Genomic DNA, 17,223 nt, shown 5'->3' on the forward strand with positions numbered 1-17,223 from the left:
AAGAGTTTGTTTCCAAAATGAGATAACTATTCTTTGTTATTATGGCTTAAATCCAATCAAACCAACTGCAGTTTGATTGATATCGATTTAAATGCACAATAAAAAACTGAATTTTTGAACATTTTTAAAAATGGAGTTATCTCATTTTGGAACCAAACTCTTCATTTATATATTTTTTTCTTCTAAAAAATACTTAAAAGTGTGATGGGGACATGGGGATACTGTTGTAAAGTAATGGAAATACACAGGGCACTTGTCTTCAAATGAGAATGTTATAAAAACCAGCCACTGCAGAACATGTGGCCACAGTTGGCATTCATGATCACGTTTCAATTTTCCTGCAGAACACAAAAGAAGAGTTGAAAAGCACGTTGGTAACCAAACATCATTGTGCCCCATTGACTTCCATTGTACGGACACAAACCCACTGAGACATTTCCCAAAATATCTTCTTTTGTGTTGCACAGAAGGAAGAGTCATAAACAGGTTTTAAATAGAATGAGGGTGAAAAATGATGACATCATTTTTACTTTTAGGTGAACTATCCCCTTATGTCACTTTGGAAAAGAGCGTTGACCAAATGTATAAATGTAAAAAGTTATTTATTATTAAAATGTTTACTTTTTTTAACTATTGGTATAGCTCTTTACTATTGTTTTTTTTCCACATGTTTTCATCAAATAAAATGTATAAAATAAAAGTACAAATACCAAAAATACCATTAGTTGCTATAATTGATTGTCAGGTAGTCCACTTTAACGCTAAAGTGTTGCTCTAAAAACTTTTTTAAGGTTTTTGACGACGAAACAAAAAATGTCAAAAAGCTCTCCTTGTTATTTTATGTATATATATATTTATAGCTATTCTGTTGCATTGCGTAACTTGGTAACATGGACATTCTGTGTCCTGTCTACTATCGAGCGCAAAAAAAGAGGCGGTGCTTTATAGCCACAGATGTCAGAGGTCTAACAAAAGACACAACCAAAAGAGGTCTGGACGTGCCACTGGGTGCACAGCGACCAGTCATGGACGAACTGGTTTTAACTAAAGAACCACGGAGAGGAACTTTTATCATCACAATGACTTTTGAAGGAAGGTTTTCTTGGACCTGGACAAAGCAAGACAAGTTTTGATGTGTCAGGTAAGTTATTGAAGAACTGGAGCATTTGAATAAGGATTGATTTGAATGCAGCTTGAATAGATGGAATTAACCCCAGTTATCTATCTTGAGGAAACTCGTTCAACTTTGCGCGTAAAAGTCTGGAGCGCACGGCACGAGGGACCCGTGCCAAAACCTCACGGGAAAAATCTATTGATTTTATGGTCATTTTTAGGTGAAAGCTGAAAAAACATCAATGAATCTTCATGTGGATAAACTTCTTTTCGTTACTGGTGTTCACGAATGACACACACCCTGCTCTCGAGCGAAGGATGAAGGTGTGTAACCGTGGAGCGCAAATGCTCGTCACCACGGCCGGGGCTTTCGCAGCCTTCAGTCTGATGACCATCGCCGTGGGTACGGACTACTGGTTATACTCGCGTGGGGTTTGCAGGACTAAGAGCGCGAGTGACAATGACACGAACCGAAAGAATGAAGAGGTGCTCACGCATTCAGGACTTTGGCGACAGTGCTGCATGGAAGGTAACGAATGTGTGTATGAAATGACTAAAGTAGTCAAATATCCGTGGCAAATAATAAGTATTTATGGATTTATTTATTTTTACTTGTGAAATAGTTCTGTAGTTTCGACCCACCTCTCATACTCTCTGACCTATAGTTCAACGTCGATAAATTGAATGGAACGTGTCGCGTTCACGTTACGCGTTGAAATGTACAAGAACAACAAAGATTTTAGGTTATTAGAAGACAAACAGACATGATAGAGGGTTTTCACAAACACTCTCCCGACTATGTACTCTAAGGAAACACATCCACAGATAGAACAGGTACGTTTACTTTACGCGGCAACTTTGCGCACATATGACAGCATAGAACAGATACGTTTACTTTACGCGGCAACTTTACGCACACATATGAGCATGCAGCAATGTAATCTGCATCATAATAAAAATAAAGAGATCCTTGTGTTTTGTTTTGAGACCTTTAGGTTAGATTCAACTTTATTGTCATTGTGCAGAGTACAAGCACACAGCCAATTAAATGAAATTTCCAGAAGTGGAAATAGAAATGCGTACAGAATAAAAATAACGTGTTTATATACACAATAAAGATTTTTACAGAGTAAAAGGTTATACAGCTCAAGTCAAATTACAACGAATAAAAATAGATGCGAATATACAGAAATTGTGCATATGGCCTGTAATAACTACTGAATCACTTAATGCCATGCAGAGAGAAACAAATAGTCATATCTTAAAGATATAACCCAGCTTCAATCCAAATTGAAAAGTAGTCCGTGTGTATTGAGAATGCGTAATTAAATGGGAGTATATTGATATTGTTAATTATGATTTGATAGCATTAGTCCAACCATGTGGAAAATGGCATTGGTCATTAACTGACCGTGTGTGTGACTGGGGACGTTTCTGGATGTCTGTGTGTGTCCTACAGGCGTATTCAAAGGGGGTTGTAAGAACATTGATCATTTCCCAGAGGATGCCGATTATGAACAAGATGCTGCTGAATATCTATTGCGTAAGTATCTATAGATATCTAACATTATACCAAGGCATACACAAACATTCACATTGCCATCATAGCACACACTTTACTACACACTATACTTGTCCAAATTGTGGGAAAATATATATTTTAAAGACATATACTGGAGGAACACGCCTATGTAATCTGTATTTGTAAAAACACTATAAAAACAGGTTAAAGTAAATGCAGAAAGTTTTCTTTTAGGGTTGGGTTAGTGTATACAAGAAGCTGTTTGAATTCTGTGGAATGTCCTCATTTAGATAGATTTGTAAACCTGAGTGTGGGTGCGTTTAACAGGTGCTGTGCGCGCCTCTAGTCTTTTCCCTATCTTGAGTGTTGGACTGCTGTTCATTGGTGGAGTTTGTGTAGCTGCTAGTGAATTCTACAAGGGCCGACACAACGTCATCCTGAGCGCGGGCATCTTTTTCGTCTCAGCTGGTTCGTACACACACTTACACGCGTTTTTAACACCATATATAAATCAAATGTATTCTTTCAGTGAATCCTGCACAGCCTTGAGCGAGCTCGTGCTCACACGCGTTGTCAGTGGTTTGACCCACATTAGGGGTAGTCGAATCGAAAGTGAAAAAAGGATTTTACTATTAAAAACTAGGCGTATTATTAAATTATAAATCACAGCCAATGCTTTGTTTTGATGTCTTACGGGAAAATTTAGATTTTTTAAATGGAAGTCCCCCCCAAAAAATCGCAACCTGCTGTTATTTATAAAATAAAATGTTACTCAGATTGGCTTTATCTAACCACTCCCAGGTACGATTTAAAAAATCGGGAAAATTAGTGTTTTCAGTTTTATACTTTTAACCAGTAGGTGGCGTTGTAACCAAATATATGTAGCCTACTATTCTTATGCCAACGCAATGAGCGAGGTGATGCGAGTTGTGTTTCTGTTGCCGTTTGTGTCACAAACACGCATTAACTACATTTATTTGCATTCATAGAACAATATATGTGTTTTTGTTTCTAGGTCTAAGTAACATAATTGTCATTATCGTGTACATTTCGTCCAACGCTGGCGACCCCAACCAGAGCGATTCCAAGCGCAGTCACTGGTACGGCTGGAGCTTCTACTGCGGCGCGCTTTCCTTCATCATAGCGGAGACAGTTGGCGTCCTCACCGTGCACCTGTTCATCGATACGCACCGCGTGCTGAGAGCGCGTTCACGTCGCTCTCTCCATCCCAGCACACACCCCTTGCAGCCTCGGCGCAGTACCAGCTACAGGTCTCGTTACCGCTGGAGACAGGGTCAAAATCGCTCATCTGACTCCCGATCGCGCGAGCCTTCTCCTGCTCGCCACGGGAACGACCTCGGACTGTACGCGCTGGGACGCGGGCTACCACCAACAGTGACCCAAGCGCTAGACCACAGCTTAATTAATAGCAGTCGCGGGTTTGCGCATTTCCATAACTCTGTCATCGCCAACAATACTTTTGTGAAGCCTCATATTTTTTCCGCGCAAAGCTCTGCGAAATCAGAAGCAGGAATTCCAATACAAAACTCTTTGAGTTCCGAAAAGGGGTTTGGGTTTTCAAATGCACACGGACCAAATTCAGCCAAGTCAGAAAACGGAGTAACACTGTCACAGAATTATAAACAAGGCTCGGCAAATCACAGTAAAACCGCGGTCCGCGCACAGATGGTCGGGAATAATATCGCGCACACACTGTCAGGATATGGCAGAAGAACCCAATAGCAGGCAGGCAGTGAAGGGGTTAACAGATATATTTATTAAATAATACGACAAAACAGAAACAAAACACCCACAATGGGGAAAACGGAACTCAGAAATATATATATAAAACAAAAGACTTCCCACGAGGGGGCAAAACGAAAACAAGACAAATAACTAAACTCAAAGACACGACCAAACGTCTTAAATCATAAAAGGCACAAAACTCACAAAACACGAACAGAAACAGGAACAGGAACACGGGCAAGACCACGATACAGAAACACACAGTACAGGCACCAAACACATACAATGCACGAGCACAAGACAAAGAAACAAGAGGGTATTTATAGGAAACACAAACGAGGGATAACGACATGGGGCAGGTGTGAGACATTAAACACTCAGGGAAAGATTACGAGGAAACGAGATGGCGGGAACAGAGACGAGACACTGGAAAAACACATGAGAGGCATAAACATCTCATGGTCTTCCCACATAAAACCCAAGAACTCTGTCCCGATCCCACCACACGACTAGAATTTCATAAACGAGATCGGATGGGGCCGGGTGGACAAGAGGCCCCCCGCCGGTTAAAATGATGGAAGGGGGCTCCGGGTGTTGCAGACAGGAGGGGGCAAAGGGGTGACTAACAAGACCTGACAGACTGGACCAAAGACAAAAACCAGACAAACATGGTGAACAAGACAAGGGGCAGACAGACAACAAGACTAAGGATTGGGGTGACTAAAAAAATAACAAACATGGAGGGGGGGGTGGGGCAAAACAAGAGTTCAAGGGGGCAAACCAAAAGGTTGGGGGAAGAAAGTCATCCCCGGCTGCGCTCGAGGGCGCGGAGTCCTGGGGGACTTAGGAAAGTCCTGGGGGGAACAGTCTTTGACCCTGGGAGTTTCCCAGGGCCGGCTGGCGGGACTGACCGGCTGGAAGGCCGGCTGGACAGGGCTTGACGCCGGCTGGAAGGCCGGCTGGACAGGGCTTGACGCCGGCTGGAAGGCCGGCTGGACAGGCTTGACGCCGGCTGGAAGGCCGGCTGGACAGGCTTGACGCCGGCTGGAAGGCCGGCTGGACAGGCTTGACGCCGGCTGGAAGGCCGGCTGGACATGGCTTGACGCCGGCTGGAAGGCCGGCTGGACAGGGCTTGACGCCGGCTGGAAGGCCGGCTGGACATGGCTTGACGCCGGCTGGAAGGCCGGCTGGACATGGCTTGACGCCGGCTGGAAGGCCGGCTGGACATGGCTTGACGCCGGCTGGAAGGCCGGCTGGACATGGCTGGTAGCCGGATGGACCACTGGACGATCTGGCGGCACTGGATCACGGCTGGACGCCGGCTGGACGCCGGCTGGATGACGCTGAACCGACGTGACCCGGCTGGAGACTGGACACAGACACGGACATGCGACACAAGACGCTAGACCAGGACTGGACACAAGCACGGTGGCAACACAAGTGGACGCCCTATTGCCGCTGCGCCGCTGCGCTCTCCCTCCTTCTCCGCACCACCGGATCCATAGCCGATCTTGGCGAATCCGTGGGGACCGGAGGGAGTTCCGCATCGGAGGAGACCGCAGACGTCATCCCCGGGTCACACCTCCCCCACTCGCCACAGGCGCCGCCAGGAGAACCGGGGACCGTGGAGCTCCAGCCGAAGGGTACTGAGTCCCCCCGGGCAGCGGCAGCCAGGACGAGGCCCTCCGGAGTAGTCGACCGTGGGGCGAGGGCTCCGAGTGGAACCTCACCCTCGGGACCGTCCCGGTTGGCCACGAACCTCACCATGTCCGCGAACCCAAGGGGAGCCAGCAGCCTCTTCTCCGACGGGGCGAGGCGCTGAGTGAGGCAGCAGTTGAAGATCGCCTTCAACTCTGCCTCGCCAAACTCAGACGCCCTCGCCACCGTCGAGAATGCCCCGGCGAACTCCCGGTTCCCGTAACTCCCCTGACGGAACCCCAGCAGCAAGTGGGCTTGGGCGGCCCGCGAGGACGACGCCGTGCCGTCCATATTCCTGCCCGCTGGGTTCTGTGAGGGCTCGTGCATTCTGTCAGGATATGGCAGAAGAACCCAATAGCAGGCAGGCAGTGAAGGGGTTAACAGATATATTTATTAAATAATACGACAAAACAGAAACAAAACACCCACAATGGGGAAAACGGAACTCAGAAATATATATATAAAACAAAAGACTTCCCACGAGGGGGCAAAACGAAAACAAGACAAATAACTAAACTCAAAGACACGACCAAACGTCTTAAATCATAAAAGGCACAAAACTCACAAAACTCACAAAACACGAACAGAAACAGGAACAGGAACACGGGCAAGACCACGATACAGAAACACACAGTACAGGCACCAAACACATACAATGCACGAGCACAAGACAAAGAAACAAGAGGGTATTTATAGGAAACACAAACGAGGGATAACGACATGGGGCAGGTGTGAGACATTAAACACTCAGGGAAAGATTACGAGGAAACGAGATGGCGGGAACAGAGACGAGACACTGGAAAAACACATGAGAGGCATAAACATCTCATGGTCTTCCCACATAAAACCCAAGAACTCTGTCCCGATCCCACCACACGACTAGAATTTCATAAACAAGACGGTGGGACCGTGACACACACAAAGCGCTGTGAAGGAGGCCTCGTATGGCACTGCAACAAGGAGAACTACTCCAGTATAAAAACAAAAAAATGCTTAAAGTCTCTGCTGCTATATGAATATGCAACATAATGCAATTTTTTCATTTATTAAATATTATTAATGGACTAAATGAAGTGGATTGACACTGGTGCTGTTTACTGTGCCTTCTGCTATTATCTAGATGCAGAAGTGAATGCTTATAAGTTCTTAGTCAATAGATAACACACGAGGACCACAAAAAAAGAAAACTGTATTCATCTTTCATTTAAAAATCCATATGGATAATAAAATCAGGAATTTATATTTTGATATTTCATCAGTATGCCAGAAAACCAAATGTACGATGCACACATTAATAAATGTGTATTACCTTTTTGTGGTTGACAGTATACAGTCTATCTTGATGTAATGGTGTGATTTAAAAATGAACAGTATATTCCTGACTTATTGTCGTTCTTATTGTGTAACAACTGAAGTAATAAATTGAGTATAGCCATTTAAATTCACACTTAATAAGCACTGATATGTTTTTATAATTTACCATTTAGCAGGCAATTTTACTCAGAGCTGATGCGTTCATTGATAAAACTGACTTCCCGGGAGCAAGCCTGGGGTTAAGTGGATTGATTTTGGACACAATGAGAACAGAACATGATAGTGACATTAGTGACTCTCCAGTGTCTGGGTCACTATTTCCTATACAGATCATGAAGCTTTGTGTTGGCAGTCTCGTTCATTGAAAGCATGCCATAAAATGAAGAGTTTGTCCAAATGTTTTTATTTTTCAAAAATCATGTTTTTTTATTGTGCATTCCAATTAATATCAATTAAACTGCAGTTGGTTTGTTTTGATTTAAGACATAATAACTCACAGTAAAAACATGTTAACATAATAAAAACATGATTTTTGAATTTTTTTAAAAACAGAGGTATCTCATTTTGGAACCAAACTCTTCAAATATCCTGATTACCTGACAGATAATACAGAACCGTGTTTGTTCTAAAATCACACTTTGTCCAGCAAAAAAAGGTTTAGATTTAGGTCTTTTATTATGAAAAACAAAGTATTATCTCTTTTAGAACAATCACCATATTTTATTTGTGACTGCTCTAAGCAAATGGCAACAGTAATCAAGCATGAATTATTTTAAAATCATGGGACTCTTACTTTTTTTTGCCTTACAGCTGCCCACGATGTCCTTTTGTTGTTAGTGTGTGTGGTATTACCAACAACCAGCAGAAAAAATACAGTTATGATGACTGACCATTACGCAGATATTCCAGTTATCCAACTCCATGAGCATTGTGCAGCATTGTCCTAGGACGCTGAGAGCAGATCCCAATAAAAGTATTTTATCATTAAATGAGATTTTTTGACAGTGTCTCTTCATGAATTGTCAATATGGCAAATCCACCCCAAAATCCCCCAAACACATGATGATTGGCAAGAGCGTATTGCAGGGCCATTTTTAGAGTCTCCATTAGGATGTCCAACTCCTCTCCAAATCCACCAGCTCCATGCCTTCACAGTAAGAGCGAGGACGAGATACTTTCCCCTGGACATAAACAACAGTTCTTTGTCGTTACCTGCAATTACATCAATATATATGTATGTGTGTGTTTGTGTTCCACTTACAGCTGTGGTATTTCTATCGAGCTGCTGTAATAATGGAAACGGTGTCCACTGAATCGGCTCAATCGGCCAGCTACAGACTGACAGGTCGCTAGCCTTCCCGGAATCCACCACACCGTCTGCTAAACTGCAGTTGCTGAGATCCCAGCCATACTGAGAACTGTACAACCAGATATACAGAAAGATAAGTTTATAAAAGTAAACTTAATAATAATTATACTGTGATTTCATAACACAGAGAACTAATTCATCCTTAAAGACTTCAATTAAAAGCAATTTTAACTAAAATGTTGTTTCGGGAAAGAACTGATATGATAGGATTCATTAAAAAATATGTTTTTTTTACCTACAATAAAGCAAGATTATTATAGTTTACTAAAACTATTAAAATAATTTAAAAATGAAATCAATTAAAATATTGACCTAAATATTACTTGAAAAACTAAATTTTAAGTTTCAGTTGAGGCACTAAAACTATTAACTGGAAAAATGACAACTTGATTAAAATGAAAACAAATAAAATTAAAATAAATGTAGCACATTAAACTAAAATTAACACGAAAACATACAAATAAAAGCTAATTTAAAATATCAATAAAGCTGTAATAAAACAGAAAACAAGCTCTGGTTTAGAATTTAATAAACTTTCAATTAAATTTAGCATCAAAACATATAACAGCATTCAGAAGAAATGCATTTTTTTAACAGTCTTTACATTTTTATTTTCAGATTATCTTATAAAATTTTAAGAGATGATTCTGATATATTATGCATCCATAAAATATTACACAAACCAATAAAACATACATGCATTTTATTTACCCGTGGTAGCATACAAATACTCTTATAGTACCTGTGAGGATATATAGTGTTGAGGTGTGTTCCACTTCCATGGTATGTGGAGACAACAGAAAGCGTGTCGTCATGGTAACAGCAGGTACGATCAAGGGCTCTTAGGTGTAATATTTCATCAGAACGGGTGAAGGCAGGGTTATCCAAAGAATCTTCCGAGCCCGGCCAGGACCTTCCCCAAAACCGAGCCGAAAGCTCGTCGAAATGATTAAATCGGCGATAACTGAACACACACGCGTAAAAGAATGAATGAAAATGAATCAAAGTGTTTATGTGGTCTTATTCAGCACACAGGACGCTTTGTCTCTTTGAATAGCGCTATCCAAACCCATGGTTTGTTTTGATTGGCCGGCAAACTATTTCCATTAACACAATCAGAGCTACAAGCTCATAAATGACTGCATGGGTGTGTGTTTAGACAGAGATTGTTTTGACTCTGTGTGCATGATACCTGCTGCGTGTTTGTTCCACTTTGGCCTGCATAAGCATGCTTTTAAAACGCCGCACTGCAAGATAGGACAGGAGGGCCATGACTGCTGCCACGGCGATCAGCACCCCAAAGCACACGCCCACCAAGCGGGGCCGGGTCATCCGGAGGTCACAGCGCTGACCCATGAACCAATAATCCTCTCCGACGGGACACCTTCAAAATGTGCATTCATTAAACATATAGAGAAACACATACGTATGTGATATGTAAATGTAACTTACTGGCAGAGAGGCTGCTGATCGGGGCGATGCACACAGATGCCCTGATGTTTACAGTAGTCAAAGTGGCACACAGATGTGCAGCTGGCATTGATCTTTGGAAAGAGACACTGAAAGCCAGATGGGCATTCAAACAGCCAATCACAAACATCGGTCTGCAAACCTAAAAGAAAGACGACAAAGTTTCAGTATGGATTATGATTATGTGGCATGATATGTTGACATACAAATGAATGTTATCCAAGACAGATATAATTAGTTAAAGAGACATTATTTCATTTAGTTATTTTAAATCTAATATTTATTATATTTCGATTGTATGTTTATACATTTATTTTTATTTTTTTTGTAAACATGCTTTCCTGTGCATTAATACACAATGATGGATATGTTAAAAATAACGTCTGTGGTACTCGACAGCAAGCCGCTAATGTTGTGCAACGACATAAGATTTGTAATTTGTTTAACATCTCAATGTCACTCACTTCCCACTGTAATGTTTTTCACTCTAACTCCACCCACAAATAGCCTTGGCAATGGATTTAATCCCGCCTCCTGTAACAGAGACTCCGCCCTCCCCAACCAGGGGACTGCCTTTACTGTCTGGAACTTGACCACCGTTTGCAGGACTGGACCACTGGTGACCAAACAAATAAAAATGTACAAAATAAAACCGAAACCACACATTTTTAGACCAGAAGTTTTTTTCAGCTAAATCCCTTTTAATAATGACTTGCATAAACTCGAAGTGGTATATTTTCAGAGTAATATATTTATAATAATGCTACAATTTTTATTTAGTATAACTTAACATTGATAATATTTCAAACACAATGTCATGAAGTCCCTGCGAGTCTTTTGAGAATTCCTGGGAATTTACAAACTTGAGGTTGGAAAACCCATGTTATACAGTCAGAAAAAGTCATGCAATTACTTTGTACATTAAACGTCTTAAATACTGTTTAACTTTTTCCGTAACAACAAAAAGCAAGTTATGTTCAATCTACCATATCTGTTACACATTTAATGGCTTTGATTTATGTATTTAAGCAGCTTGTAACAAATATATTTACTTGCGCCAGGTGAAATGTTGACTCTGGTACCCAGGGACTCTCTGCAGAAATGGTTCCATCTGTAGGATTGAATATAATTATAACAACTACTGATAATGTATAAAGTAAAAGGCAAAGATTTTACCTCAAGCAGCCTCACGCTAGCGTGAAAGTTTTCTTCCAAGGTGATTTGTAAGAGCACTTGAAATGTCTCCTCTGGAAAAACAGCAGATTTTTAATGGAAAAAAATGTGATCCAATTTTAAAAATGGTCATCTGCTGTGTGGAAAAGTGTGAATCAGTCTAAATTGGAAGTCTGACGTAAGTTAATTATCTAATTTAGCAGAATCATGAATCATCTCAGTTTTTCCAAACTGCGCTTAGCTAAAGCTAGTTTAGAACAGCGTGAATTTTCATGCCGCTCTAGGCCGGTTAGGTTCTGGTCTAGATGGTGAAAGCTGGTTGACCAATTTTTTTGTGGGGGGGAACTATCCCTTCAAGCTTATTAAAATGCCTGATAGGGACACCAGCATGCGTCATGATAGTAAACAATCATATGTTACTCACCCTTGATGATCGCCGGCTGGTCTTCCACTATGAAATAACGCCTTCCGTGCGTCCACTTTCTGTCAGAGGTGGATGGAGTAGACTGGATCAGAGATGTCTGAGTGACTGCGTGTGTAGATATTGCGTGTTCATTGGTCCGAGTAACATGAACGCCCTTGGTCGTATGTTTTGGAGGTAGGATGGTGCTGGGCTGTGTCACTGGAAAATGTGAATGGATTTGGACTGAAGGATTTTCTGTGGACGTAGGATGCGGAATCATCTTGGACTGTTTCGTAGTTAGTGTTTGAGGATAAACAGCACTTGAAGTGGTTATGCTAACAGGCGTACTGAGCGCGGAGGTTTGTGTAGATGTGATGTCAACAGATGATGGGCTCAGTGTGGACGCTGTAGTGCGAGTAGTGATGCTTCTCGTATTTTCTATCGATCCAGTATGAACGTCACTGCCATGTGTCGTCTTGAAATTTGTTGTCAGACTTCTCTGAGTTGGACTGTTTGTGTGGGTCATAACAGAAAAGTCAACATTAGTCTGTGTGTTTTCCAAAGGCGAAGGAGACCAATACTGAGGGGTGGATGTGTAAACAGAGATACTTGGTGTATTTGAAAGAGTTTGCGGAGAATTTGTGCGAGTGTTGGTATTCCGGACCTGTGAGGGGGAAATATCAAGTTCCTTTAAATCTGTGCGGCTCTCAGATCTCACCGTAGTGATGTGTTCAACAGTGAGGTCAGAGGTCACGTTAGGATTCATCCGAGGACTGACAGAACCTGATGAAGGGATTGATGGAGGGGTTGTGCTTTCCTCATTCCTCAGTCTTCCTTCATCTTGTTGGACTGTAGACGGGGTGCACGTGAGGTTGCGACAAGCGCTTTCATATGGAAGTGGTTTTGTGTCCCCCTCTGGCGTACTAGAACCAGCAAGGGTCATTTCTGGAGATGTAGGTGATGTGAAGGAGATGCTGCTTTCATTATTGTGTGATGTTAAGTCGGAGATTTCGGTTTCAGAGATGGATGCGGATGCCGAGCTGGTTTGTTGGGTACTTGTATCGTCATGACTTTGGATGGTGTGTGAAGTGTGGACGGTTGACTCTTTAGAAGACGTTAAAGGCTGCACGGTTTGTGATCTTTGTAACGGGTGCTTTGTAGAAAACAAGCTTTGGGTTGAGCTTAAGGTTAACGGCTTATTCTCAGTTGTAGAAAGGAAGGAAACGTTCATCTGAGGTTCGGTCATTCTACTTGTAGAATCAAGAGACTCTGAGTGGTTGGTGGTGTTGCTTTTAAGGAACACCAACGGGTTGCTTTGATTGACATCTGGAAACTTTGAAAGCACAGGCGTGGTGCTAACAGTTATTGAATCATTGTATATTGCTGTATATGAATGAGTAATATTGACATTTGGATGAGAAATCGCCGGAAGGCGATCTGTTCGGTCCGTCTCTGATCTTATAGGTCGGTTTTCACGTGTGATCGCTGGAGCCTCCGAATCAAATTGACTCGTTCCAATACTTTCTGAAAATGGAAGCACAATTTTATGAGGATGCATCGATGTGGTTGCTTCAGCTTTGGTGGTGGGAAATTCTTGTTTTGGTTTTGTATTGAACAGATTTGTGTGTCCAACATGTGGAATGACCGAAAGAAAGCTGTCTGTTGGAAACATTGGATCACCTCGCTTGGCTCCAAGTGTATTCGACAGAATTTCTGTGTCCATGCGCCGTGAACCTTCTGTATGTTGTGTCACAGTATTTGTGTCCAGACGTGACGGTGTGCTTGTTTTAACATCACTTGACTGTTTGAGTGTAGTGCGTAAAGGCAGCGACGATGAGTGGACAACAGCGGAAGACCGGGCTATAAAAGGTTCATAGGTGTTAGAGGCAGAGTTTGAGTCTGTCCCGCTGTGTGTATCAGAATAAGAATTTGTGCCAACGAGGGAGAGGTCAGAGATCCATTTTCCAGCTGTTTCCTGCTCATTGTTCGTGTTTTCCTGCGGAAAGAGAGGTCTGCTCTTATCGGCCAGGTCAGACACGCCTCGGCTCTGCTGTACACTCTCACCTCTGGGAGTGTTTGTTTTGGGAATGTGTGTTCTCTGTGGAATGTCTGGGGTATAGGTTACCCCGTTTGAGCCGCTCGGAGAGGGAGATACCGGGTTGGCATCAGAATGTGTGTAAGGAATCAAAGCGGGATCATGACTGGTGTCTGACGTATTCCATCCTGTGAAACACACACACGCAAATAGACAAATGACTGGAAACAGGAATTGCTAGATTATTCAAGACACAGAATTCCAACACTAAAGGAAATAGGCTACCCTTCACACTTTCCATTATAACTTTCATCTAAATAGAAATGTTTACTTGATGAACCCTGACTACATATGTACATGATTATATAATATTTAACTTATTCCTCCCGTAGTATTTACGATAGTAAACTGTAGTAAATTGTAGTATACATGGATGTAAATATTGTAGTACTGAAGTAATGTCCTAAATATTCTGGAATCACATATATAAAAATGTTAAGATCTCTTTACAATAGTTTAACTATGTTGTTTTTTAAGTGACTGAAGTCAATACACTTACTCAGATATAATGCACCTGAAGTTTCGACAGTCCTCCATTGAACGATGGTTCTTCCAGACCCGGAGAAGAGCGCGCGCTCATCTCTTTCGTAGGTCTGTTCAACCTCGTTTCCAAATTTAATCCCAAGAGAACCATTGCCAAGAGAAATGACCTCTATCCAAACTGTCTGATTAACACAAGAATCAATCATCCAAGTGCAAGAGCTGTTATCCGTACTTTGTTTAAATACAGAGCGATCTGGATGTGAAGGGTACCGGATAGAGCCGCTCTTGTCCCGACAAACATTGACTTTACCTCCACACTCTATGATCTTTAACAGCGCATTACCTGCAGAGAAACATCAAAATCACTCAGTAAATCTAATGTTTTAGCTGCGTTTTTTTCTATAAGGAAAGCCTATTATCTAACTCATATAAAACTGGTAACATCCCCATGTTGCAAAACTAAACAAAATGACAAAACGTCGAATTCAAATGTTAGTTTAGTCATTTCTTCTAGCCTATCTTATACCATGGTGCCATAGAACTTCATTATAATTTTACTGTAGTAACAGTCTTACCTGGCGAGAAAATAAATAGAAAAAGAAACACAAAACGACGCATGTTGCAAGACGAAACATCCCAGGAAAGAATCCGTCCTCACGGTTAATTCCATAAAGAATATTTAACACTACTAAAATAAAGTGTATTTTGATCTCACGCTGGTCAAAAAGTCCGCCACGACTATTAACCGACTATTTTAGCAGTTTAGAAGAAGAGTGAAGTTCATCCCTGTTGACGAGCTGACTACAGGCTTGGTAAATGAAACGCGCGTGAGCGTGCGCGCTCACTGGGGTGTAGACAGCAAGGTCAACATATGAATGCGATTAGGCATCTCTTAAGAGGAAAAACACGGAACGGAAGCTGTTAACGGGACAGAGGGGGTTTTGCGATTAGTTTAATTAGCCAGGTTGTATATGTATGTGTACTGAAGTTATAGTATTAGGGTAAATCTAACAGAACCCTCATGGGGACATCCTGGGAAAATGTAGGCATATAGCTTTTAATTTTATTACTTTTTTAAAAATACAAAACCTTTCTTTTAAGTTAATAGGGTTTGTTTATATGATAAAATGTTACCGTTATACTTACAAGTGCAGCTGAACTCTGCTGGAAAAAAACAATAGAAACCATTAAAGAAGTTACAATGGTTTTAAAGGGATTAAATGGAAACTGTAATGGTTCTACTGGTATGTGGTGGCTTCTATTGGTGGGATGTCAAATCCTACTGGAATAATGCCCAAAGCACACTATACAAAAAGGAATTTTGTGATGGTTTTAATGGAAAAAGCTAATGGATTGTACGGGTTTTTTTAATGGAAACCATTCGAATTTCTGTGATGGTTTTTATTGGGTTTCTTTAGTTTTCAGCAAGGAACACAAACCTTCACAGAAACTGTACAGATTTAATGGTTATAATGAGAATTGTACTGGTTTTAATGGAAACAAAAATGACCTTTGTGGGTCTTGGCTGGAAATGTGTTGGGTTCTATTGGTGGGATGCTATGTGGCAGATGGGAACCAGTATAAATCCTACTGGAATAAGGCCCAAAACACACTACATAAAATAACCCTACTGAAAAATACAATAGAAACCCAACAGACTCAGAAAACATCAAAGATATTCTAAAGGTTTCCATTAGAATAGCATTACAACCCAGTAGCTTTTTCCGGTAAAACCATTACAAAATTCCTTTTTGTTATGTGTTTTGGGCATTATTCCAGTAGGACTTAACCCACCAATAGAATTCATACCAGTAGACACCATTACAGCTTCCATTAAAACCAATACAAATCCCTTTAAAACCATCAAAACCATTACATCTTTAATGGTTTCTATTGTTTTTTTTTTCCGCAGGGAATTTTATAATGTTTAATAGTCCTGGAAACCATTAGAATTCATAGTACAGTAGGGTATGGCATGCCCTCATTTAGATGATTACAAGTAAACATGTTCAAGAAAGAAAACAGTGTTTGTTTGTGCTCCCTGACAAGCTTGTGCTCCCAATTTTAACTAGAAAACAGATTAACATGCAGCACTCAGGAATCATTATCTACACAGTGGAAGTGTACCTAGACTGCTGAGGTTGGGGTTTGAAGCCTGGGTTAATACCCTGTATATAAAGTCCTTAAAATAATGAGGGTATTTACATGTTCATATGCACATAAATGCCCCAACGCTCAAAGACTGAAGAGGAAATGCCTGCAGCGTCCCGCCCTGGCTTCTCATCATCACAGTGAGAGGTAGATTCAGAGACATCCACTGACATACTAACACACACATAAACACAGAGGGAGGGACAGGGATTTATGACACCAAAAGGGAAACCCAGGCTTACTGAAGTCCATTAGAGAAAGCCAAGATCTGCGGGTAAATCTAACTTCTGGTAAACTTAAAACATCGACCAAGATTTTAGTTCACAGATTTCGTCAATGTCTCTTGTTTGTTTTAACAATTCATCTGTTATTTGACATCAAATTTTTCATAGTCTACAGTACATATTGGTATAAATGTTAAAGGGATAGTTCAATTAAAAATAATAGTCATCATGTCGTTCAAAACCTGCATATGACTAATACATTTTTGTGTACATACAATGGTAGTCAATTGGAATTAATTTAGTTTCTTTTATGTTCTGCAGTAGAAAGTTATTCATGTTTGGAATAACAAAAAAATAAAATGTACATTTTCCTTTTATTAAAATACAAAGATTTAGATTAATGCATAAAACCATTAAATATATACCAAAATGTGCACTTGGCATTTAAGGAATATATTTATG

At 41.1% G+C, this 17,223-nt stretch overlaps 2 protein-coding genes across 2 annotated transcripts; one reads left to right on the forward strand and one right to left on the reverse strand.

Annotated features, from left to right (window-relative positions):
• Nucleotides 1–1,006: 1,006 nt before the first annotated feature.
• On the forward strand, nt 1,007–4,378 carry cacng3a (calcium channel, voltage-dependent, gamma subunit 3a). The gene is made up of 4 exons (XM_057330872.1): nt 1,007–1,642; nt 2,573–2,656; nt 2,963–3,103; nt 3,651–4,378. The coding sequence occupies exons 1-4, from the start codon at nt 1,366–1,368 to the stop codon at nt 4,376–4,378; spliced, it is 1,230 nt and encodes a 409-aa protein (XP_057186855.1). The 5' UTR covers nt 1,007–1,365.
• Nucleotides 4,379–6,998: 2,620 nt separating this feature from the next.
• Nucleotides 6,999–15,182, reverse strand: si:ch211-14k19.8 (mucin-2). The gene is made up of 11 exons (XM_057332845.1): nt 14,962–15,182; nt 14,403–14,729; nt 11,830–14,031; nt 11,409–11,479; nt 11,285–11,343; nt 10,697–10,848; nt 10,215–10,374; nt 9,955–10,146; nt 9,505–9,726; nt 8,655–8,811; nt 6,999–8,574 (listed from the first exon to the last, which is right to left on the reverse strand). The coding sequence occupies exons 1-11, from the start codon at nt 15,002–15,004 to the stop codon at nt 8,500–8,502; spliced, it is 3,660 nt and encodes a 1,219-aa protein (XP_057188828.1). The 5' UTR covers nt 15,005–15,182; the 3' UTR covers nt 6,999–8,499.
• Nucleotides 15,183–17,223: the final 2,041 nt, after the last annotated feature.

The sequence above is a fragment of the Triplophysa rosa genome, linkage group LG4 (genome assembly GCF_024868665.1).
Source record: "Triplophysa rosa linkage group LG4, Trosa_1v2, whole genome shotgun sequence".
In the NCBI taxonomy this organism is placed as follows: Eukaryota; Metazoa; Chordata; class Actinopteri; order Cypriniformes; family Nemacheilidae; genus Triplophysa; species Triplophysa rosa.